General features: G+C 38.8%; 1 protein-coding gene across 3 annotated transcripts in view; it reads right to left on the reverse strand.

The window, feature by feature from the left end:
* The window catches only part of PDZRN4 (PDZ domain containing ring finger 4), a 231,971-nt gene that overhangs the window by 95,893 nt on the left and 109,076 nt on the right, over positions 1–27,002 (reverse strand). The window contains exon 1 of one of the 3 annotated variants that reach the window (XM_023938316.2): positions 1,489–1,795. The exons of the other annotated variants lie outside the window; for them this stretch is intronic. Within the exon in view, the coding sequence (XP_023794084.2) occupies positions 1,489–1,557 (69 nt within the window). The 5' untranslated portion in view covers positions 1,558–1,795. Of the gene's footprint in view, positions 1–1,488; positions 1,796–27,002 lie in introns of those variants that run through there. 3 annotated transcript variants of the gene reach the window in all.

The raw sequence follows: 27,002 nt of genomic DNA on the forward strand, positions 1-27,002 counted from the left end.
AATGTGCTGCTGCTATGTTTTTCCCTGTGCTATTGCTGTAAGAAAAAAATGATCATGGGATTACGACTAAATATTGAACTAAAGGGAAGTGTTCCACCTAGAGACCATCTTCACCAGGCAAGGCAATGGGAATGTTACCTGCAAACACACACTCATTTAGGATTGAATACACTTGCTGGTTCTGTGGTAAAAAAAATGATGCAGAGGTATGGCCCCCAGTAGTAATTAACAATGGTAATCTTCTTCTTCCTCTCTATGGTGATAAAAAGAGTCATTTTTATATTTAATTAATGCAGAGGATCATTCTGGAAACTGGCTAATGAGGCTGTGATCACATTACCATGAAAATGTGCATTAACACCACAACTGAGGAGGCTGCTTCATGTGTAGAGAATCCACTTTGTAATTAGCCCACTGTGAAATGAATCACGTCAGGAGGAACTCGGAGGGAACCAGTCGGCACTGGGCACTTAGCTGCTGCTGTGCCAATAGACCACCAACATTCTAAGCTTCTTTTTCCCCCCTGCACTGCCTGTCAGCAGCAGTGCAGTCCAAAACTGCCAGTGTTCAGCCTCTATCAATGGCAATGTGTCAGAGCCAGAACAAATTATAGAGAGGGAGAGAACAGATGCTGAAAGGCACTAAACTTTAGTATGCGAGAGTCTGGTATGCCAAGAGGAAAAAAACAAACAAAAAGCTGCAAATCAAATACTGATTCAATAGGATCTGAGCAAAAATTATGGGCTGTTATGGGGAAGTACTTGTTTCGTCTTTTCTCATCTTATTCTGAGGGAGCTGGGAGCACAGCAGCAGCAGACTGCTACTCTGCTATGCACTGCACTGCTAGGATGCTGAAAGAGACACCAAAATACCTAAATGGGATTATGATCTTTGTCTAGTTGTATACAGAAATAACACACACACACACAATGAATGAACAGGCAGCATATCTCACCCATGGAACCCTGCTGTGCTCAGTACCTGTTTAAAGGTGACAATATGTTTCAGAATTATTTCAATTTTAATTCATTAATTTGAAAATATAACATACTTCTCAGCCAGAACAGACATGCCATAAAAACTTTGTTCCTTAACTTAAAAATACCTGAGATCACAGACCTAAGGCTTTCAGAGGCAGCAGTGCAATTTATCTGAAATCAACCTGATTACCCAAGCCAAGGGCTCTCTTAAAACATCACCGATATGGTTCAGCAAGACTGCTGCTATATGACTGACATCTTGGCAGAAGATGCACAAAAATGTTAAAAGAATCCCACAGGAAGTCATCTGAAGGGGGAGTGGCATACGAGCAGAAAACAACAGGCACCCAAAATACTAATAATTACCAACCTCCCCCCAAACAATCTCACTAGCAATTTTGCAAAGGAAAGGAAAAAGGTAAAGCAAAACAAAAGCATCTCTACTTACTGTCTGTAAAGCACACAGATTTTTTACTCTGGAGATGCTGGCAATATCCTCTGCACTCACCTGTGAAACTTCATAGAGCAGTTTGTAGTGTTCCTCTCTCTTCTGAAAAGTGCACAGATTGCAGCCCATCCTAATAAGCAACACAAGAGCAAAGCCTCTAATTTTCCCAGCACTGAAAGGCAAATGCACTGACGGGGAATCACCCTCCAGACTTGTCTACTGTTTTTCATCAGTCACTCCAGCCCCGGCACACAGGCACGCCACTGTTAGCTGGAAGCAAAAGGCAGGGCAGTGCGTGGCAGCGTGCTCTTCTTCCCTTTCCCTAACTATCTTACACTCACGTATACACACACAGAGTTTCGACTCAGTTCATGGCAACACTCCCCCTGTCTCTGCATCAGTGCACATGACTACACAGATTCCCACTCATGAATATTAATAGCGTCTCATTGATTATTTATGACAGAACGTGTTAGCAGGGAGGGGTGTCATAGCTGCTGCTGATGACAGATGAATATTCACTAATTAAGAAGCAAATGTACTGTGGTTAAACAAAATTCACTTGTGTCAATACCAACTCTGTTTATTAAGGTTAGAGAGACTAAGCTGCATGCATTTCACCCACACTTGTCTCAATTTTTACAGTAATTGTGAGACTAATTCATTAATGGAGGTGGGAAAAGCACAAGTCAAGTCTTATGTTAGGTCTCCACCTTATGCAACAGGGATCACAGAATAGATTTAAAATATTTGTAAGCATTTTAGGGGAGTGCCTGTGAAACCTGAGCTGTTGTTGCTAAAAATTTAAACAACAGAAAGGAGAGAAAATGAACCCAAATGGCTATACTGATAGCTCCAACTCTGACACTGCCAAATTTAGCCAAAATTCCACTGTACTCATAAAAGGCATAATTCCATAACAATTCATCATGCATATATGGGATATGTGGAAATTCAAGTGTGCCTGACCTGGTGCTTTTTACATATAGACACACATTTTACTGTTTATTAAATAATCTCACATTTGGGTCACTTTCCTGCATGTATAACAGATTAATAGTAATTATAAGCCAAATTTCTCTCGGACTCCCAGGTATCAAAGCTATTATTTTAACATGTCACTATATCCAATTTTACCATTTCTAAATTAGATTTTAATAGTGCCACAATTCTCAATGCATGTAAAAAGGAAAAGATGCATTTAAAATTAAACTAAGCACACAAGTTAAATATTAAGGCCAATGAAAATCACATATAACTCAAGGCTGACATTAATTCCTGTACTGTACATCATATAATCCAATGGTAGTTATTCAAGATAAAAAGCCCAAGTCATAACAAAAGAGGATAGGAAAAGCAAAAGTTCCTTTTTATTTTTTTTAATCTATACTTTCTCAGCAGCTTTTCTCATAAAGAACTATATCAAGTGCTTGTTTCAAAACATCTTTAATCTGGAGAGGATAGCAGGTGGGATCCAAAGCAGAAATAATTACTTGGAAAACAATGAAACCAGTTAAGATTAACACTGGGCCCTAAAGAGTTGCATTTACTAAGAAGCCATGTATAGCTACTAGTTTTTTTGGGTGCAGTTTCCTAAAAGTGCTTTGCCAAACATTTAAAATCAATAACAGGAAATGATTCTAATGAGCACTAATTGATAAGAAATTGGCTTTGCATCTAGTAGCACCTCAAACACCAGCAACACTGGGGAGCAAGCAGATCAACAATCATGTGCTGCTTATCAGTTCAGCCCCTTGGGATATAATAATCCAATTTCCTGGGCCCTAATTTTACCTAATAGACAGGATAAGAGCCAAACAGAGAAACCTACAGGAAAAACTGGACCACTGCTGCACACTCTGCACAGTAGTAAAGTTTGCTAGAACCTCTAGGTAAATTATAAATAGGTTGAGACTAAATCTTAATTAAATTTCATCTCCTTTAATAAATGTGTGGAGTCAGGAAGAATCAAATAATGACCAATAATAGAGCAAGCTCTTCACATACCAGCTTCCAGCACTGTTCTAAAACAGAACAGTAAGATTAATTTTCATTTGGTGGAAGAACCTGAGCAGGCAGGTTTGGTTATGAATTTCCTACAAAGCCCAAGGATTTCAAAGACGAACCATGGAGGCAGGTTCATCATTGTTAGAAAGAATCAGCCTCTGTTCTACTCCTCCACACTCACATGAAATGCTGTTCATGCTGAGAGGTTTAAACCCATGTAGCAAACATCAACTCAATCTTTGAAGGTTTATATATTGTGAGGTGCAGAAAGATTCTCAGATGTGTAAATTTTGAACTTAAGAAAGTCAGATCAATGAACAAGACAACAGTCATGCAAGGACAACCATGCCTTCTTTCGATGAAAGTGTTCTCTTCTTCCACTCATGCAACTTCTTCCTCTGACACATAGCACAGTTTGAAAGCTAAACTACATTATTGAAAGGAAACATTATTTACCCTGGTATATTTTTGATAGTTTCTTAAAATTAGTTCTTAAAAAAACAAGGCAAAAAGGACATATTATTACAAGATTCCAGTTATACACAAGAAACAACAACAACAAAAACCAATAGACAAAATAAGCAGAGGAAAGATACAGTTAAGCTTTCAGCAGTTTCCCCTTACAGTGTCTATTTTATTTTGTTCTTTCTCTGGTTTTGTTTACTTCTCTGGAGACAACATAAGCTTCTCCATTAATTGATCAAGTGCCTGCCTTCTGCTCACACAGAGTAAAAAGGTTCTGTCTTCTGCTTCTGCAGCCACTAATGGGCACAGTCTGAAGGGCTGAATAGATTTATTAGAAAAGAAAAGGTGTACTTCCAGGTTCCTGAGCTCCATCTAAATATGTAAATTTGATCTTACATGTTGTCAAAATACTATGTGCAGCATAGAATGGCATTCAAGGAAAAACTTGGTGGAACTATTAACTAAAAAGAAGTATGTGATGTGCTTTGGCCAATTTGAATTTGACATTGCTAAGAAAACAACTTCTTACTTTCCCTCTTCCTCATCGTTATTGCCCTCCAACTTTTTGTAGCTAAAGGGATCAAAAAGGTAAAAAAAAATAATCAGGTCACTTTTATTTTATATGTAATTAATAGATTTTCAATAACATACTATTTCAATTGCTTTTCTTAATTGTGGAGTTCTTCATGATCATTGTCTGCAATTTAAAATTACCATAAAAACAAATATATACTATAAATAATAATTTACAGTCAAATCAGGAATCAATCATGCAAACAGATAGAGTTTAATTTTAAGAAAGTTACAACAAAAAATGTTAACATTTTCAAACAACATGCCGTTTTTTAGGTCCCCTAATTAATTTTAAGCATCTAGGAGATGACTTATATTTGGTATATAGTCACCTCACTGAGGTACTGCAATGTCTAATTATAAGCACCCATGCTTGAAAATGTCTTATTGCAAAAAATTCAAGACAATGACACTGCAAATTAAAGACCACTCACAAGTTTATATCTTCTTTATCATGCAGCTAAAAGACACATAGTAAAATATAACATTCGTTTTATGTGAGGATAGTGAAGCTGTTGGTCCAAACTCAGTGAGGCATATGTGGAATTCCAAGTTTTCTTTGCAAGCCCTTGAATTCACACTGTCCTCCTGATGTACCAACCCCACAGCATTTACTATATAAATTTTGAGGAATTCCCAGAAATCTGGCTCACAGAACAGATGGCAATGCAATTTATAGTCTAAGGGCTGCATAGCTGTAAAACAGAAGTATCATAAGAAAAATGGAGCTGGAGAAAGCTTTTGCATATCCCCAGTCTTCTGAGAAAAGGCTTGAACTCATAAAGTTTAACCTCAGTCTGGGAAGATCTTTTAGTCCATTGTGATATTTAATGTTTTTCATAAAGCCTCAGATGCTGGAATCAGGTGATCTGCATCAATCAGTTTGCATATCAGAAAAACAAGGAATCATCCAGACCTATGATTGCAGAGAAAAACTTAAAAACCTTCAGTAAATATAACCCAAGACTCAGAATTTGCATATAACCTAGCCAGCTTGAACTCTAAAATAACATATTGTATGTATTAACCAGTAGGCTAAACAAAGGTGAAAACTATAGAAGTACAAAGTCATTTAAATGGGCTTAGGCTTTGATAAAATGGATTTTTGCAAACTTAATAGACTAGAAAATCTTACCTCAATCCCTACAAGGTAGATACATGAAAGTCTTACTCAAATGTCTTACAAAAACGCTGTGTGTTTTCTGCAGTCATCAGAGCATAATTAAAAATGCATGAACACAAAAACTAAGAATTTGTGTCTATGACAAAATGCAATACTCTCTGGAACATTAATTTAGGAAAGATATTTGCTTAATCTCATATTCTTTACCACAGCTACCAAGATTTCATGCACTGGTCAAAGCCACGGCAAAATTAAAGGTGGCAAGAGAAGAGGCAGGACATGGAATTCCTATGTTCTGTATTTCCCAGGAGGACTGTAATTTCTCTGAAGACTAGACCTGCCTGACTGTAAATCAAATAGGCTCCATAAGTGGAATTTTCCATTGGGCTCAAATGCCCCCTGGAAGGCAGAGAGCAGCCATAACATCATATTGCACAAGTCCAGTCTATTGATATCTATTGATTGTCTTTCCCATCCATGATTAAATTGACATGGGATCTGTGGGATCCTATGGGATTTATGGGATTCCTTGTCCAAAATGCAAATACCTCTCTAAAGGGAAATGGAAAGGAAGCACATGAAGAACCCTCTCTGCCATGACTGCTTAGAATACAAGTTCTACTCGTTCTTTTTGTTCTATACAGGAAAAAAAAAAGTAGCCTTCCTGTTTTAACCCATTTATCTATCAATACAATGTGAATGAGCTGGCTAGCATTCTTTGGGAAAAGTACAATTCCTTCACCACATTTGCTAGCCAAACTTCAGGCTGCTCAGAGACTTTTTTCTCATTTCTTTCTCAAAGTGTCATCCAGGATATTTTTCCCCATGGTTTTTACTCTGAGTGGCTTCCTTATCCCCCTTAAACTGGTACCAAAATAATTAGGAAACAGTTGCAGAAGATCAAATGATGCCTAATACTGAATTTTAAGGCCTTAGGAATACATAAAGGTTGGAGTCAGGACTTGGTTAACATTTTCTGGAAGGACTGTGACTTTCTCTTAACTTTCTCTATCTCATTAGTTAGTCATAAGGAAACCATCTCACACAACTTCACTTTTTTTTATACCATATGATCATGTGAAACTGTGCTGATGGCTCTTAACTGACTGGAGAGTTTTAACACTATGGAATACACAGAGTAGAATTACTCATAAATAAGCTTGAAATGATTTAAAGTAAAAAAAAATTACTTTATTAATTTAAAATTAATCAGGATAGTCAAACCTAAAGTGTATGGACAAAGTTGCGGGAAAAAACTCTGATTATAGATAAATTTAGATGTGAAGTCACATGTCAATAAACATTAAGGGAACACTACTAAAATATTCAGTCATGGTCTCTAAAGTAACTATATCTACTCAGAAAATAGATTTGGAGTTGTGGATAGTTTCCTTGAATTGCCTGAGGAAAAGACTAACGATGGAGCAGGAACTACTGAAACTGCACAAACACCAGAAATATCCATATTTTATCCATACAGTCAGCAGTCCTGGTCTTTCCATCTCTAAATCATTTAAAGAAAATGGAAGAGCTGTGAAGCACAAATGAGAAATACAGATAATAGTTCACTTTCCCTGCATCTTCTGTCTTTATATGTATTCTCCTGATACAGAGCAAATTCCTTCCCACATTACACAATGAAATAATAAGATGATACATTTAAAACAACTAAAGAAAGCCTGGAATTTTTTTTTTTTTCCAAGAAATTTGACAGTGGAATGCATTACCGAACCTCAAAGGAAGCAAAAAGCAGAAAAGAGTTCAAAAAAGGTATTAGACAATTTTGCAACAGAAAACTGTTCACTAGTCATCCACCTTCTTAGGAAGCCCATAATTCACCGACTCCTGGGAGCTATGAGAGATAGAACAGCTCTGAGATTTCCCTCCATGCAGCCCCTTTCTGATAGCTTGCCTGTGTTTATTATTCTCCTCTTCAGAAATCTAATATTGGCAACATGATCCCTTTACTTTTTCAATTTTAAAGCTCAAAATTTACCAGTTCTTGCACAAAAAGCTAGAACATCTCTTCAACTGAAAGTTCCTTAGCTAATGTTAGCTGTTAATACAACAGACTCCAACAGCCTAATGATCCCATAATGACTTTGAACTTCAAACACATCTATAAAAGTACATTTTATTATTGTCCTAATCACTTTCAAAGCTTTTCAAGCTACATCTGTTTCAAAATTTATTTAAAAAAAATAAATAAATAAAAAAGATTTTCCCCAACAGCTGAGGATTATATATGAGTGTTTTTAGGCCTGTGTGGGAAAAAATAAAGACCATTTGGAACTGAGATTTGCCAAGTTCAGGCCCAGATCAAACAACGTCAAATATCAATGAAAAGCCTCGATGAGAAACTGAACTCACAGTACAAAATTAATTCAAGTGCTGAAGCTGCAGGGACTGGTTCAGAGGACAAGAACAGTGGTGAGGAACTCTCTGTTCTTTCCTCTGATACCTGCTTCATTAGAAAAGCTCTTCCTTTTTACATTCTTATAAAGTAACACCAGCCTTGCAAAGGCATCAATTCAATAAGCCTTTTAAGGCTTCACAGAGCTTTTCAAAGAATGTATTATGGAGGCCTGTTACACCCATCCAAGTTCTGCTGAGGCCACCCTTGCAGTCTCCAGCACTCAAATATAATTAACATATCTTGTGTGGTTTCTCAATTAAAAGTTTTAAGTTTCATACTGCTAATCAGGATGGAAGTACAAAATGAAAAATTACTCATGACTTGAGAAAGTCTCTTACTAAAAGGCCCTTTGAGTGTAAGTGCCATTAGCTCAATAAATCTACAAGAGTAATTTTGGTACACCCAAATATTTAAAAAGTGAAGATGCTGAGGACAGTTTGTCATGAATATCACACAACCAGTACAGAGACACATTTACCAATATGGACACGCCACCGTTCGCTTTCAAAGCTCATACAGGTGACAGTCTGGAAAAACTGTCAAGGGATACAGCAGTAAAATAGATAATTCTGTCTTGTCCCGTATAAATGGCCTAATGTGCCTTAGAAAAACCAGGATTAGGGAAGTTTTCATAGCCTTGAATGGATTTTCATGGTATCAAAGCTAAAAAGAAGAGCTATATTGAATCAGGCCACAAAAGCAGCTGCTTTTCTCCTCTACCACAGTATAAAGATGTTGTAATACAGCTGTCAGAAGTTAACATTACTATAGTAAAAAATTATTTCGTAACACAGATACGACCTATGTCTCTAAAGAAGGAGTTAGACAGAGGGGAGTTGGATGCTTGTGTGTAACTAATCATGACTTCGTCACCCTAAAGACGGTATTAGGTGGTGAATGTGATAGAATGTCAAACCTGGCTTCCAACACACACTTGACAGAATGATGGATGCAGGAGAACACCACATAATGCTGCAGGAGGAACTGCCCACACTACTCCCATGTCTGTCAACTAGTCAGACTAGCTGGGTTTGGTTTAGACTGGCTAGTTTGATCTAAAATAATAATTTGAACTACAGTCAACTCTGTTTGTTGATAGTCACTGACCACCATAAAAGCATCATTAATTCTGTTGCCATCAGCAAACGCTTTGTAATGATTTAAAACGAATGCAGCTTCCTCTTTAAAATCCCCACAGCATCAAAGGTTTACTTTGTACCCTCTTTGGGCTTTCTAAAGCTTAAAATCACTGCCAGTGCACCTGCTTTCTAGGATCATTAGTTAAATGTCCCAGCAAAGCCCAATCAACCTGGCTTTAGTTACCTTACCTTCTGCTCTAGACGAAAATTAATGTTATTAGATGTGTCTTTCCCTGAAAATTGCTGGTGTTTGGTTACTGTGGCAGCTGTCAGGGAAGTGCAGGGGTCTTTCTGCTGGATGCTAACCTGGCAGGCTGCCTGGGCACAAGCCTGGTCCTGGCCCTGTGCCAGCCAGCCCACCCGCGTCAGGGTGCCCTGAGCCTGCAGCACACCAGAGCTCAGCCTTGCCAGTGCGCCCTGCCAAACCCTGCAACACTCACCCACCAACAATCAGTATTGTCAGCTATGAGCTCAGGTATAAGGAGTTAGGGAGAAAAATGCAGAAAATGTAAAAAAACTCCTGCAGACCTATATGGATGGAGACAAATGAAATCTGGTTGATTTGACGCCTCTTTTCCTTCTATTTTGATGTCCTGTGGAAGAGAAATTGGCATAGCAAATCCTGCTTTATCTCTGAACAAGTTTTCAGCTTCTGAACCCCTCTCTTTTTCTCTAGAATAAAACAGCCAAAATGAAGATCTTGTCAGCTTCAGAGGGGAGATTTGTCACACATCAGTGGTTTGCAGGGGGGTGCCCACCCAGCCGTTGCTGCCTGGCCACAGGGACACCACTGGCACCCAGCCTCTGCTCAGCTCCTGCTACCCCTGTGCTGTGCTTCAGCCTTACTGCAGCTTGCCAGGACTCCTGGATTGTCTGAGCCCTCTGGACAGGGGCATTAAAGACTCTTTTTGAACATAGCTTCCTAAGATATTCCAAAGGAGAATATAATGTGGAGGGAAAGAATTCAATCACATTACAGTTAATGAATGGTGCAAATTACAGTGAAGCACTTAACTCGTATTTAGCATAAAAAACATATGAAACAATACAAACATCAAGATCACTTAAAAGAAAGCCTCAGGTGGGAAGCCAGAATTGTAGAAGGAATGGTCTCATTCATTTTGCCAAGACTGAAGCAGACAAAAACCATCACTGTGCTCTGAAGAAGCATCCTTCCTCAACAGGATGTATCAACTGAGGAAATAGTAGCAATACCAGTGCAATTCATCTGGGATTAAAGTCTGTCCCAATTAAACTTTTACACAGTGAAAACGTGTTTTCTCAGATGTTTTCAGTTTTAGATTTCAAAATATGCCCTTCTTGAAATACATGCCCAAGCTCTATAATTTATTTTGGTGTCAATATCAGTCATATATAAAAATAAAGCAGAGTTTAGACCAGAGAAATATGGTGGAAAATGAAACAAAAATCTCCTGTTCCAGAGATCTTTGCTTTGTAATTATCTACTGATGCTCTCCGGTACTAGTGCTCAGAAAAGCATGATCTTTAAGGATCCCTTCCAACCCAAAGCATTCTGTGATTCTGAGGTTTATCTAAACTTTCCTTACTAGGAAATACCCACCAAGCTTTGTCCAACAGTGCAGTAAGTGCCCTCAGTACCCTTATACATTATCAACAGCAAAAAATGCTATTTCTTAAAAACCATAAAATAAAAATATATATTTGCAGGATAGATATTTTAGGAGATGCTGTTTGGAATTCTCAGTCTCAAAAGGTTCAAGACCACTTGTACAGTCTTTCTCAACTCCTTCAGTAAGGCAGGTCTTGTGCTTGTAAGCATTTAAAGATGCTCACAGGCAGGCACATACCTTCCCTGTGTCCCCACACTTACCAGCTTGCCTGCCTAGACTAAAGCAGCCTGCTGCAATATAAAAACGGAGAAATGCAATATCATATACTCCAGAGCAAATTTATGTACCATTGAATTATGTATTTCAAAAGAAAAACAAGGGGCCTCAGGCCAGGTGGGCAGCTCCAGTGGCTAAATCTGTTCACATTTGTATTTGCCTATATTAAGTCAGACCCCACATTTTCAACTTGTCTTCAGAGAGGGAAATGAGACACTTTCATTTACTACTGGGGAGGAAGTAACATCTCTGAAAAAGGAATTAACTTATCAAACTTCAAACTACAGGCAGCAGGTATGTGAGTGATCATGATTTACTGGAGGTAAAATCAGTGTATTTCCAAAGCTCGCTTGTGTTTTTTACAGGATTAAACTTTGTATCTTATAAAACAGAAAGATCTTTTAATAAAAGAGGAAATATTTAACCTTCTCAAGGTCAATGTCTATTGTCTTCTCTATGACTCCTCCTGCAAAGATGTGAAACAAATCACATGAAAAGAAAGGAAAAAAAAAGGGAAAAAAAAAAAATCGAGGATTAGGAAAGGGTGAGTGCTTTTTCTGCAAGACCTTTGCATCTACTCTGAATATGTTTCATTTCTATTCAGTTCTTGTGCAGGACACTAGGATTATATGTATCAACTTAATTCAGTGATAAGAAAATCCTTACTATAAATCCTACCATGTGCGACAAATCTGTCAAGATCTTGATTATCAAAACAAATGAACAGGCAGTAAAATGTGACATACATAGCATACACTTTACATGATAAATTAGCCCTAGCACAACTGACACACATACTGTAAGGGGATGTTAAGGTTGCTATGGCAAGCAATGTCTTTCCTTCCCCAGCACCTCAATCACAAGTTTTCTGAGTCAATGACTTCTAGCCAAAGACAAAAAAAAAGTTCTGTAGTTAAACATTATCTGCATATCTGTCCCACTGTGGTCTCCTTCAAAAGTTACTGCCTTCAGAGTGACCTCACCCTGTCACTGGAGTCACCAGCCAGAAGCCCTAAGGTTGTTATTTGCCCCTTCAGCAGATGTGTTGGGGATTTATTGTAATGCTTTAGGGAACCCTTAGTGATGGCCAAATAAATTAGGAAACTCATGCAGTAAGCAACGACATTGTCAGCTCAGGGAAAAGAGAGTCCTGTCTCAAACTACAGATGTGAACAGAAATTCAAGTATTTTAGCTACTGAAAGTTCTGGATGTTATACATTCCTCAGAAATGGGTTGTTATGTAAGAACTGAGGTTTTTGCAGAAACATTCCCACTTTTGGTTGAAAATAAAATTCTAGGGAAAAACTCCAAGCCAATGGGATTTCAGCACACTTCTCATCCAAAATTGAGTTTGGAACTCCTAAAGCAGAAAATTAGAGATACATTTAAAGAAATGGAGTAAGCCCCAGTTTTTTAGTAATTTAGTAATTTAGCAATTTAGCAATTAGTAAATTTAGTAATTTTAGTAATTTAGTAATTTAGAGAGTTTAGTAAAGCATCGATTACAGCTATTTCTGTTAACAAGACATGACAATCCACCAAGAGCCCTCCTGCACAGAGACCAAAACACTGGAGAGAATATATTCCTGACACAAGGTATTCAGAAACTACATCAACCTTGCTTCAAAAAAATACAAACCTTATGCAGTAAGCCAGCTAACAGCTTCACTGCTTACTTCTCCCAGAAATCCACCAGAAATTCAAATTACATTAGCTTCTCCTACCTTTCTTAACAAAACTCATAAACAATGCTGTGTTTTGTTCCCATTGACCTCAGAGGATGTGTCAAATGATCAAAAACTCTATTTAGCTGCTAATTTCTGTGATTACAGTGTCTTTTTTCTTTTAAGTTAAAACATACATATATTGATCACCAGCAGACCCAGCTATGACCAGATCAAACTCACCATGGGAAATGCTCAAGTTTTTGTACGTCTAGGAAGGACTGTAGAGACACTTGTATTATCTTTCTACTGGCTACTGTAGTTCAATGCAAAAGGTTACAATTCAGCTGAAAAAAATGAACCATTTAGGTGCTTTTCTGAACAGTGCTATCCTAATGGCAAGTGATAAAATAAGAATGAGAAGCAAAGATCTTGAAAAACTGCCATCCTCAGCTAGTTTGTTTAAACCCTCTCTGTACTGTAGGTGAAGATTTATATAAAGGTCTATTTTCTGCTTGAAAATACTTTTTTATTCCTTCAGGTACAAGAAGAAGAGCAAACAGTTCTACGTAATTAAAAGAGGCGATCTAAAAATAATTAAATTTAACTTGTACCAAAAGAACCCTGGCAGTAAAACTTCTTACATAGCAGCAGCAGTAAAGTTTCACATAGAGTTTTTCATACAGAGGTATCAAAGTACCTCATAAAATCAGGTAAAGCTATCCCCATTTTATAATGTGATAATTTTATAATGAACAAATCTAGCAACATGTGACACTGAAATATGAGAAATAATTTTCAAAATTTAGCAGCGCTGTAAAAAACACCAGGAAACCCCATAGTGAGGCAGCTGCCCAGCACCAGGCAGGTGATGGCACACACACCAGAGGATGGCATCTAATGAGCTGTTTGGGATAACAAAACCATTTTGAGATTTTTATATACATTGCAAAGAAACAAAACCAGTACAATATTAAATCTGACCTTGAATGACAAACTCTTTGAGGGGAGCTCCTACAATAAGCTGCAATGAACACATATAAAATTCATATCAGCTTCCAGCCTGCAACACAAACCTACGCAATTTTATCACACTTTTCCCTTTCCTTCCTTTACTGTATGGTGAAATTTTAATTTTGCATATTCTGCTCCATATTTCCTTTTTCCTACTCCCCACATAAATTCATTTTCAATTTGATTTTGTTCATCATGTCCTGCTCCTTCCGAGGGAGAGGGAGAGGGAGAGGGAGAGGGAGAGGGAGAGGGAGAGGGAGAGGGAGAGGGAGAGGGAGAGGGAGAGGGAGAGGGAGAGGGAGAGGGAGAGGGAGAGGGAGAGGGAGAGGGAGAGGGAGAGGGAGAGGGAGAGGGAGAGGAGAGGAGAGGAGAGGAGAGGAGAGGAGAGGAGAGGAGAGGAGAGGAGAGGAGAGGAGAGGAGAGGAGAGGAGAGGAGAGGAGAGGAGAGGAGAGGAGAGGAGAGGAGAGAGCAAAATAAACCAGGATACCAGGGCCACAGGTTTAATTGATTCTTTTTGTCTTTCACCCTGCTTCAGAAGTCAGTCTGATCAATGCTATTTCACACTCTCCAGTGAAAGCTTTACTCATCTAACCTCTGACTAAACACAGATTCATCAAAGCAGCACCGGGGGGGGCAATATTTATCCTTTGCAACACACAGGGAATGTCTTGTTACAACTTCCTCCTGGCTTTCCTCTTCTATTAGGAGAGGAGGGGAAGGAGGAATGGGAAGGAGGACTTGCACAGCCAATGTGAGTGCCAGCACTGGAAACTGATGTTGTGTATTTATCCACTCACATTAAGTATGGAAGAGGCAGTCACAGTTCGTATTCCCTTGGCACTCTTGAAATTCTTTTCCTTTCCATCTTCCAGAGGGTGACAGAAAATAGCAGTAACTGACAAATGCTGGGGGAAAGCACAAGACCTAACCAATAAATATTATAGGCATCCATATCTCTAACACTCTCCTTTAAGTCTAAACAAAGTAAATATGAGAATCCCCATAGGGAGTCAAGGGAGCTGCCAATTCCTTTCAGAAAAGCAAATAAATTAATTTTCCTGATGCTTCCCTACATTATTTTAATAATCTGAATAAAAGCTGCCAGCTAGTTACTCAGAAGAACATGTTCATTTGTCCACACAAGCCAGCTTTTCCCATGTCAAATGCCCAGGTGTGAAGGGAGGTAATGGCTGAGGCAGTGGGAGCACTGCCCTGGCAGTGCCCACACTGGAGGTACCCAGCCGATGCTCACAAAGAAGTAAGGCTTCATCATCCTGCCACATGGGGGAGAAGAATACTTATATAAAAATTGATGTCTAGAGGGATTCCTATTTGAACCTGGTGTGAAAAGTTACTTCTACCACTTCAAGCACCTACTTGTTTCCTCTCCAGCCATCTGCTCTTACTCTTAGCCTGCTGTGTGGATGTACTTTTCTCAAGGGCAGTGTCTCATTTCTATTCAATGGTGGGGCTTTTGCTGACTCCTTTAATGCCTTCTCAATACAGACTAGATTGTTTTTCCATATGAAGTCAAAGAAAGGTTGAACCCCATCACAGCTTGGCTATTGTCAATCCTGCCAGCTGTTGATTGAATATTTCAATATTGAGCAGTTTTGCTGAGATAATATATTTTTAATCACTTCCTATTTAAGGTGCTCACCTTCACCAACAGAGACCCAGACATTAAAAAGCTTATCTGTCACTCTTTCCTATCATTGTCCCTGCTTCCACAGCCTGTACCTTAACTTTCTTAACTTTTTTTTTTTTTTTTAACTCATCTTTACTTGTTTTCTTAAAAAAGAAGAATGTATCATTCTTCCCCTTGCTTCTTTCTTCTGCGCTTTATGAAGCTCTTTAACCTGGGCATAAATATTCTCTTTTTTTCTTATGTCAGACTTGTGGGATCTCATTCCTATATCTTAATAAATCGGTTTCCTTCAGGGATTCCTTCTTCATCAGGTCCCTCACAATGAAATCTTGCCTCCTTCTCTGCTAAAACTGAGTTCTGAGTTTTTCAACAGATTTGTAGTGACCAGCAACCTCCTGAACCTCTCTCTTCTTCTCTGAACCCAGTACACTGGAGAACATGAAAGAAACAGGCCTCTTCTCCCAAACAGATTTATTCCAGGAAATTTTTTCTAAACCTGACATATCACTGGAGTACAAGCCAATCTAAACTTAAACAGCAAATGGATGATTTTAGAGACTTAACTAGCACAACTCAGAGCCTGAGGATTAGGACCTGCAGGTATTTCTGATGACTTGAGCAACTGGAAATGTTTTCACGGAGAACACACAGTGAGCCTGTAACTGAATGTGCTGTAATCAAACAAGTCCTCAAAAGCTGGGAGCAAGTGCTTACCTCAAGAAACCATAGTAGGGCATCAAATAATGAAGAGTTTGGAGTCACCACCCTGAGTACTCACAGTTCGACCTCTGGGTGCAAAACAAGAAGGATGGTTTTCCTTCTCATTTCCCACACTAATACCTAAGGTATCACTTCACATAATTACCAAGTACAACATTTCCAAAATGAACCACATATCTCCCTTCAAAAAGCATGTGCTTTTTGCAGACACCCATAAAAATTGACCTGATTATTCACCACATTCCCCAGCACAAACTACCCAAAGCTCCGGCCGTGGCCCTGCATGCATCTGTCCTGCGCTGTGTGCTAACTGAACCACAGACGTGCTGAAACAGTCAGCTGGAAAAGAGCCACCTTATCTTTCTGCTCCAAAAGAATTTTTAAAAGGAAAAGGAAACTCCTGTTGTGAATTATGAGAATGAGAATCCTTCAAATACTGTTAATGGAGTGATAAGAATTACCTTTTATTCATGTCTGTAATACTCCTATCAGCAAGGACTTACCCTCTCTCCCTAAGCTTCAATTTAAGATATTTTTTTTTATTTCCAGAATTACTTTCCAGAGATACATATTAGCACATTTTTTCAAAACAGATAAACACTGCCAAAATAATTACTAAACACATCTTTCCCTGCAAAGCCAACCAAGGTCTCAGTTCTGAAAATTTGTGTTATTAATGAATGGCACACTGCTGCAAACTAATTGTATGTAAAGTCAATGGGTGCGTGTTTAAGAATTTTAATTACTGTTCAGTGATTGCTTTATATTCAATACGTAACATAAAGGTAACACAGCCTTTATGATGATAAGCAGTTTAATTAGAAAGCCAAGATAAGAAAAAAATGCCTTTAAGTTACAGAATTTGTTGACACTGGCCATGTGATAACTTGAGTACATAGTTTTCCGTGGTATTTTAAAATATGAAAAGCTAATTCCACCTAAACCTTTGTTTCCTCACACCACTTGAACTGCTTTATCTGCCATTTTCTCCTCTCTCTTATGGGTGTCAACAGCAGAGTTTAATTAGATCACAAACCTCAGTCTCTGAGCAGGTCCACATGAGCCCCACGCTCCACGGCCAGCGCGAGCCTCCCGGTGAGCTGAGAGCAGCCTGGACTGCGCTGGCCGTGGAGCACTCACCCTTTCAGCAAACTGTCTCCGAGGATGGCCATTGATTTCCCAGTTATTATGAACATGAAATTATTGAATGACAGATGATAGAATGTTAGGTCCTACAAGTATTTTCCCAAATGGGTTATCCAGCCAATGTTGCCGTGACAACGAGGCTGTTTGACAGCGCTTATGACAAAGAAGTGTTTCCTCAGAATTCAGCTACAAAAGAGCTCCTTGCTTCCTACCTTATCCTCCCTGGTTTTATCCAGCAACTCCTTAATGCTTCCCCAGCCTGTGCCTCCAGTTGGCTGCTCCAACACCAGCCAAGGTATGGCATTGCTGCCAGCCTTTTGTCCTCCAGAACACCCTGCCCATGATGGGACATTGCACTTTTGCCTGAGATCATGTCTATTCTCCTAAGATGAAGTATTAAGTCTGACAGTCCCGAATCCACTGGCAACAAAAGTTCTGCATCAGGACACACAACTGAAAGCCTAGGAGGAATCATGCTCACAAATCAGCCATTGCCTTGCACAGCCAAAAGTTAAATAATTTCTATACCTGCCAGCCATGACTCTTTGTTTGCTTGAGTTTTTTTTAAGTCCTTTTTCTACTAGCAGGACAATGTCTGAATGCTTTAAAATAAAACCCAGCTGCCCACCTTCTCCAAGTGCTCTCATATTTATATCTATATATCATATTTCTATCTCAAACTTTTGGATGATTTCAGAAAATGCCTCTCTTTTGAGCTTCTGATTCCCAAAAAATAGCTGTTTTACAAATCCAAATTTACATGCAATAACAGGTTATTTCAGTTAAATGGGCTCACCGACCTTTTAATTCACTAATTTAAGTCTGTTTTCCAGAATGACAATGACAGGAGAGGGAATTACTGAAGAATGGCATGAAAAGCTCTGGCTGGTTGCAGCAAACTACCACAAAGCCTCAGCCAGAAAGGTTCACGTGGGTTTTGCTGCCTAGGTTGGTAACTACTCTTCACCACACACAGTTACCACCCTTTTCCACTCTGTCTCAGTCCATCATAAATTTTGCTGCGCTTTCTTCCCATGCTGGGTGGAGATGAGCAGCATCTCAGCTGCCATCGCTCGAGTTGAGATAGGTGGATAGGAAAAGATTTATGAAATCTACTTACATTTTCACTAAGCATCAAGTTACCTTGGCAGAACTTGGAAAAGTACACCTGGGAAAGCTGGAAGTAGGCTCCATTGGGAAAGTATAAGTTAAAAATGTGCCTAGATATTTCCTGATATCCTTAATAAATGACAGGGTTTTTTCTTCCTATCTCAAATAAAAATCTATCCCAAAAGGTGTGGTTTCTGTCAAGATGGAAAAGTACAACTAAAACCTCTTAAAGCATACAGCATTAATGGGGGCAGGTACTGATCAGATTCCCAGGAGAAACTGAGGACTAGTTATGGAGTGAGAAAACTGGGATATGTGTCTGTGATGAAGCTTAAATGTTCAGCCTGTGCCAACTATCTTGTTTCTGTCTGGAAATATTTTAGGTCTTAAAATACTTGTGAGTGCATTAAAAAAAATATTCCTGGTACAGCCACATCTGCTCATAGCAGCACTTTTATAGGAGAGCTTCAATTAGAGCTGGCTCTTGATGAGCCTCATCTAGGCTGTGCTGCACAAAGCAATAAACAAAGCACTGAAAGCACATGGAAAGCTGCAGCTTCATGCTGCCATCAGCCCCCACTGTCATATTTTGTCTCCTTTCATACCCTCCTTCTAGCATAAGCAAAGCTGTAAATGTTTTAGGGCCCTGTGATAGTCCCTGAGAAAAACAGGGAGCATATGTAATGTATTTTCACATGTAAAAAAAAAAAAATGGAGATCCTAATTTCTAAAATGTGCCTTCTGTCCAAACTATACCCTTGACGCTAACTCGGCTGTGATGCAAATCACTTTACAGAGATTACTCAGCCATAGATGATTCCAAGGTACCATCAGAAGGGTATTAGTCAACAATTTCTCATGAAGTCCAATTACATGTTTTCTATATAATTCCCTGACTACCCACTAAAATTTTGCTGATATTAGCCCATCTAAAAGGCATTCCAGGGACCAAGAGCACAGATAATATCCATTACAAAACCATTCTGTGGCTTCTGTCAAATCTAAGTTAAATGCCCTGTAGGGACTGGAAAGCTGCTACAAAATTGCAGATTCAGGATCTATATAAAACAAAGACACTATGTCAATATACTCTTCTTTTTAAACAGAGAGAGACATTCAAATATGTGAAGACTGAGATGAAAAGGATGCATCCAATGGCATAATATGCATTGCATTTGAGTTCCACTGTGATATAACTCTGAGGACCTGCCTGGATACCATAGACATAATTGATGTCATCTGGATTTACTCAAAGTTCTCATGCAAATACAAAAGTAGTACTAAATGCATGTAATTATCAACAGGTTAAAAAATGGCAAGTTTTTTTTGTAAAATCCTTTCCCCTTCTCTTTTTAACTAAATTGTCAAAAGACATCCCTTCTGAAGACATTTAAATAACTAGATGGTTCAAGGCACAAGTAATGGATACAAAGTCCCTCACCTGCAGGTCATAAATTTGACTTCAGCCTCAGCTGGTGGTGACTAAACTTTACCACAACCAGACAGCTGTTTAATGTTCTGCCTGAAACAAGCTGACAGTTTCAGGCTAGTTCTTACTGGGCAGGTGTTTGCATTAGTGAAACACACCACCTTTTACAATAGCACTGTTGGGAGTGTCAGCAAAGAGGCTGGATTGGATTTGGACTTGGGGACTGCATATGTTCTCCTGAATGAGATTCGAAAAAGCTTTGGCTGCTTTGAGGTTGATGTATGGTGATGAAGAGAAGATATAGAGAGAAACATAAACTGTCATTGATTCCACTGAACTTGTTCTAGGAACAAGATAGGAGTTCTCCACCTTATCGTAAGGAGACAACTCTTTCATAAATCTTCCAATTCTTATTGAGAGTTCCTTATCTCATATGAATTTTCATATAACAAAAAAAGTATCTGAAAGACTTCAAGGTAGAAGCAAGTCCCTTTAAAAAAAAGACCAGTATTTTGGAAGGGGAGTGGGATGACAAGGGCATTAATTTTGAGTTTTGTACTGCCCTTATACACTGTTTGCCAAAACAGAAGAGTCAAACTTTCTTATTTGTGGGATTTCCAGGGTAACAATTGTTGCTTTATTGATTTATGCTACAAAAGCAGTATAAGAGAGTACAGCACTGAAATGAAACTTAACAAAGCAAATCGACCTATCTAGTATCCTTAAATCAGTGCAAGCAGCTCATAGTGTCCCAGAAAGCAGGAGATCAGCTCCAGCATTTTTTGCTGAAGAGAACTGGCAAGCTGCTCATCAGGATATCCTGATGGAAAACTGCTCCAAATACTTATATACTCTACTATCTGCCCTTTGAATTCATGTAGAAGGCAGCATGTTGCTTCTGTCAAGATGAGAAATTTTGGGGCATTCGTGGGCCAAAGGAAGAAGAAAGTATGTTACTGGAGCTGTCTGGATACACACCAATTATCCCCATTTGGCTAAGATTTTAGAAGTAAGATTTTCAAGGATGTGAAAGAAAATAGTAATTTGATAGTGCTTGGCCAAGTTAGTGGAGAAAAAATGTACAGAGAATGGTTTTCAAAAGAGAGATTTAGTGTGTTCCTGAAGCTCTTAAGTTGAAAAAAATCACATTGCTAAGTCAGGAAAACTGGTGCTAAGGAATATCCCCCCTCTTTTGCTTCACTGAAAGTCAGTTGAACTTATTACATTTGATTATGACTCTGAAAAGTGAATGAAGAAAGTGAAAGGCAACTTCCCTCAAACACTTCAATTTTAAAATCCTGGTTACAGCCTTAGTACAGTGCAATCCTGTATAAACACAGTTGTTTAAAGATAACTCTAGTTAACCTTATTTTGCTATGGGCAATCCCAGCAAGCTTTAAAAACAAAAAGAATACATTTGCTCATGAGGCAGAATTTTCCTATAACATAAATAACAATCTGCTGTTAAAAAAACTACTCTGTTTTAAAAGCGATTAAGAAGGGCATTTTCCCCCCAGATTGACTTGTCAATCCTATTAGACCAAATTCTAATTAAGGGTGGAAAAGTGACTATTTTATCTGCCAAATGAAAATAATTTAGTGCGAGTTAATGAGGACTGGCTTATAACTGATTAGCCATTTTGATTCTGGCTTGTTACAGTGGTAGAAATTACTTTCAAAAGATCAGCTGTCATTTTCACTCATTTGAAAAACAAACTGAGCTTTCCTTTGTGACCAGATTAGGCATAAAAATATCTGAAAACAGGAACAAGATAGGTGCAGCAGTTTACAGCTAATTTCGAAAATATAAACTACTTTGAATGACAACAATAATATCTCAGCTATTAAGACCTGGCAATCTGTTCTCCATATCACACTTTCAACAAGTAGCCTTTGACTAACAAGGGCCAAATATCACTATGAAAGAAGAGAGACAAGCCTCACAAATCCTTGCTCTCCTGAGCAGCTCCCCATCACCATCCTACAATGCCACAGAGGGATGGTCACATGAAGATTTTTAAAATCAAGTTTATATGTGTCATCAGGTACATTTTTGAAACTAAACTCATTACAATGTGCAAGTGGAAAATGCTGCACTAGAATAACAAGCCCTGCTAGTCCTTCATGAATGGACAAGGAGTTACACAGCTGGTTCAGAAGGCACCCCAGGACAGTGGCATTCAGTGCATCAGGACACAGGACTGAAAAAAGCAAAAAGACCTTAAAATCTACTCCTGTTTTATTTCTTATATTCTGGGTAACTATGCGGTTGTGTAAGAATTTGCATTTCTCAGTATCACTTAAAACCATTCAAGTCTTTCATAACAGCCAATGTATTCTACTCCTGTGGCACCTCACCTGTCCTTGAAAACCACACAGAAATTGAGTGATGACATTTCACTTTCAACATTTTGTGTAAAGATAAAAAATAATGTCAAACAAAATCCTTAAGCCACATTATTGCATGCCTGAAAACTCATCTCATTTTCTCATATGGACACAGGTACCAAAATGATTAATGATTTCTGGCTTCAGAAAAATAAATTAAAAACAATTAAGTCAAGATTGAACCAGTCATTTCACTACCTCAAGAAACCAGATTTATTATTAATTTAGTTCAACTGAAGCAGACAAGTATTTTCACATAATTGCCAACATTGCAAAAAAGTAACTCTTCTACTAGGTCTGTAAAAGTCCCCAAGGCCACAGCATGGTTTACTCTTAACATCAACCACCTCTGAGACATTACTTGGCTGATATTATTCATAGTTAAGTAATTTTATTTTGGAATTGTGTTTTTTAGTAGCTGATCTTCTCCAGAATGAAAAAAAACAAAAAAACAAAAACAAAAACAAAAACAAAAACAAAAACACAAACAAAACCTAGAGAATGGAGGTAAGAAAAAACCCAAAACCTCTCTGGGTACTAGGAAGACAATCTTTTCAAGATGTTTAGGCTCTTTAAAGTTCAGAAACATACTTTAAGTTTCTGAAGTACATGACCAGTTCCTCCTGAACTTTAAACATGTCCCAGCATCTCAATAACTTTGGTATCAGACCACAAAAATTAGCTGCTTAAAAAATACAGTGGTAACCTAGTAAACAACATTCCAATACTTTAAAATGACAATTGATATTTTACCTGAAACAAATATCATTTGCTCTTGCCCCCTCTCAGCAATGATTCAGTATTTAGATTTTACATTGAAAAATACACAGTCTGCACTTAGTGACATAATGCATATGAAACTTTATTCAAAGCAAATCACATGGACAAAGGGAGTTTGTTGGACTCCTCATTGTGCATTTCTATATTCATCTGCACTTCTAGTTTAAAGGCAGCCTCCATAATAAGTCAAAATTAATGAGCTTGTAAAAGAATCAGAGAAAATTTTTGGATGTTTCCTGTAGCCTATTTACTTGCAAGCTTCACAAAGATGTAAACTAAAATAATCTAGATCCTTGCATAGGACTTCTTTAGGATCCTGGATCGTATTTACATATAATGTTGTATCAAGTTTTCAGTGTTAGATACATGTCCGTGATCACCATGATATGGTGCTGTCTGTATGCAGGTCACGCTCAAGGCTACGGTGGCACTCCACTGCACCCCAGAGCAAAGTGCTGAGCAGGGCCATGCCACATGCCCTCCTACCTGTCAGAAATCTCTAACTCCATCCGCCCTAGTCCACCTGCAAGAGAGAAATGAACTTTGCCACCTCAAGCAGGATATTTCCTAAGTACTAGTTTTCAATTTCAGTTGAGGAAACTGATTCTTCTGTTTTAAAACTGTGCAGCATCTTCATTGCTCTTTAATTTCACATAGTCCCCTGAAGCACTTTACTACTGAACAGCCTTTAATATGATTTGAAACAGATACCACTCCAGGGCTTTCTCATCTTCATCACTTGTTTGTTTTGACCTTGACATTTATTCAATTACAACTGATTTGCCAGTCATGCACAACGCTTCCTAAAGTCCATTTCCATACACCAGTGCATAGGCCCATCCAGTTAGCAATGATCAACACATGCCCAAAGTAGGAATCTACAAAACCAAGGAGCATACAAAACAGCTAAGGTGTCTGTCACAAGGCATCTGCTATTTTTTTTCCCACCACTGCTCTCGGTAAATGGAAAATAAGAGAAGCTATGACACTTCTTTTGGCAAATAATAAGCTCCAGCATGGCCTAACTGTCAGATTAATCAGCTTCTTGAAATTTGCCTCAGGAGGAAGCAAAAGGAAAAATGACTCACATTCAGGAAAGCAGGATTCATCCCCGTGAATATCATGGCAGCTCCTCCACAGCTGGGGAAGAGAGGGGAGCACGCAGTCCCTATCACATCTCTGTCACATGCTCAGGGCTGAGAGAGGAAGAATTGTTAAAATTGTCAAGTACCATTCACAAATTTATGCCTGTGGAGTTGTTCCTTCTGGAAGAGAACCAAATAACTCATACTTTTTGAAAATTGCTTATGACAGCTTCTCAGTCTGCTTTAGGCTGGCTCTCAGTGATGATTTGTATTTTCATATACTTCTCATACATTAAGAAATTTACACCTGTCAGGTCCTGACAGAGTGTCTCCATCTTCCACCTTTTCGGGGAAAATTCTTTGCTTGCAGACATTATCCAAATAAGTCTCTATCAGAAGTCTGGGTGACATAACAGGTGGGGGTCTAAGAAATATGCAGAAGGCAAGCACTGAATTTTAATGAGAGACAGGGGCTTCTGTGCTGGCATAAAAGGGATGGAAATTAAAATACTGATTCCTGTCACTTTAAACTGCTCATGAAGCCCATGGGTAATTCCTAGGGGAAGACATAAATGCCCACTACAAAACTTTCTTTACTACCCAGGCTGACATCAGAATTTTATTTCTATTTATGGAATCATACTTGGGGTCAAAAAAGGGAACTCAGAAAACAAGTCTTCTTAAATAAGCAGGAGGATGGTCATCCCAGCTGGTACACTCACTGATAACAAAATAAATGCCTGTTCCCCACAGCCATAGTGGCCAGAAGAGAGGCCAAAGCATGTGAAGGATGTGAGATGTGCTCAGGCATGGGACTCCTTGTGCACTCAGCCAAGCCCTGACCTGATAATCCTCAGAAAGCTGACAATGAGGAAGACACTATTCACCACAGGAACACTGTGCTTTTGAGTACCTGAAAAAAAGTGAATTTTATGGCTCAGATTCAGTGCTATGTCAAACACCACAGTCCTCAGCCCAAGTATTTTGTTGAGAAGACCCATAGCAGCATTTCCATCTCTGACAATGCATGCTTGCCACTTGGCCAGCAGCATCTTTACACAGACACTTCTTCAAAAAGCTCACATTTGTCTGCCAGGACAGGGGACATCTGTCTGCAGATCCTTCCCTTCACCTCCCCGTTCCTCAGGATGCCGGAGGTTTCACTCCATGACTGCTCCCAATACCTCATTTTCACAAGGGAGATGGAATTTGCAAGGAATGCAGAGTGACATGACTGCAAGAGGCAGTGGGCAAGAGATGACACCATTGCTCATGTAAGAAAAGCAGGGTGGGACACCTGGTCAAGACCACACCTCCACATGTCAGATGCCAACATAATTTGGGTCAGGAGCATGAGGAAGGGAAGCAAACATCACTCAGTCTTTGTTTCTGACCTCTATTTAGTGCTGGCTGAATGAAGACCTAGACAGGATGTCCAGAGAGGGCTCCTGGCTTCCCTCACCCTTTGGCACTGGAGGGATGAAAGGATATCAGCACCACTGGCAGCTTTGCTTTGCTCCAGTCAGCAGCAAGCAGAAGACAGAGCACACACACTGCTCCCCTGGCCCCCAAGGTCCTTTCTCACTTCCCTGAAAAATGACTCTGTAGGCAAAATAAAAAAAAAAATATGCTCCAGTTGGCAAGGACCACATGGCAACATCACACCTCTCCCGCCTTCCTCCCTAGAAGAGCAAACATTTACATTCTCTCTAACATTGTAAGGCAAGTTATTTCACACCTATTCCTGCTGTAACTAACCATAGTAACACTGCTGGACAGTAATACTTAATTGCCATTGCTTTTACAGTTTAATGAATGGTTGGATTACCAAAGCTAAAAGGACACAATTTGTCAACTGTAAATTAACATTATTCAAATTAACTTTGGACCATGAAGAAGGCTTTTAATGTCACTCATTTATTCCACATTTACTGCCCCTGTTCTGTAATTGATGTGCAAACTGCTGAATTATTTGATTTCTTCAATCTTTTTTAATTCTTTATTATTCAATACCTTCTCGATACTTTGATTATCCGATACCTTCTACTTTAATGATCTGCCATGCCCAGCTCTTTCAAATGAAGGACTCTGTTAAAAGACAAGTCCCAATTAACCACTCAACAGATTAATTTTTCTTCTTGTCCAGCCCCTACTTCAACCCTATCTTCTCCCTTTGATTGCAGAAGGAACTAAACCACCAATGTCTATATTAGTTCTTGAACCATCTTTCTTGCTCAGGCAAGATGTGAAAGATTTCTTGTTTCCAGCAAGTTCTAAGGGTAAGGGTAATTATAACATAGTGCTGGGGTTAGATGAGACACTCATGTATTTGCTTGAAAGTTTCCAAAAAGGTCACTTCAGCCCCAAAGGTAGTCAAACCAACCCCATTAACAGCACAGTCAGCTACTTGTTGGCATTACCTCTTTCAGAGACCTCTTTTCAAAAGCCACTTTGAGGTTCAGGCTACTGAACCAGCTTTCTTTCATCTAGAGATACTTAAAAAACTCCAAACTTTTTTTTGTGTGAAAAAAAAATTATGAAGTTAATTGTCACGTTTAGACAGACTTTTTATGAAAACACTGCTTTACCTAACTGGAAAAGTATTTCATCACATGCAAAAGGCAGCATTTCTGTCACGTTTCATTTTTCTTTGTAAAAGCACATAAATGAGCATCTTTTTTTCTTTAAAGATGTTGCCAACAAAACAAAACAAAAGAAGTTGCCAAGTACTGAAGTAAGGGGTGATACGTATCTGAATGCACACAAAAAATAAAACTGTATCATCCTGTGAATGTTTGCAATGAATTTAATTAGAAATTAACAAATATTTGTAAGTGGAGACAGACATTCTATTCAAAGATACAGCAGCTTGTCAGTCAAGGCACAGCTGATGAACACCTGCTCTAATTCTATATACAGCATAATGCTTTATTGTTTTGTCATACTTGCTTATTTAAGGGAGCCTCATCACAGGATTTGATGATGTGCCAGCATAAA

The sequence above is a fragment of the Cyanistes caeruleus genome, chromosome 4 (assembly GCF_971803275.1).
Source record: "Cyanistes caeruleus chromosome 4, bCyaCae1.hap1.1, whole genome shotgun sequence".
Taxonomy (NCBI): domain Eukaryota; kingdom Metazoa; phylum Chordata; class Aves; order Passeriformes; family Paridae; genus Cyanistes; species Cyanistes caeruleus.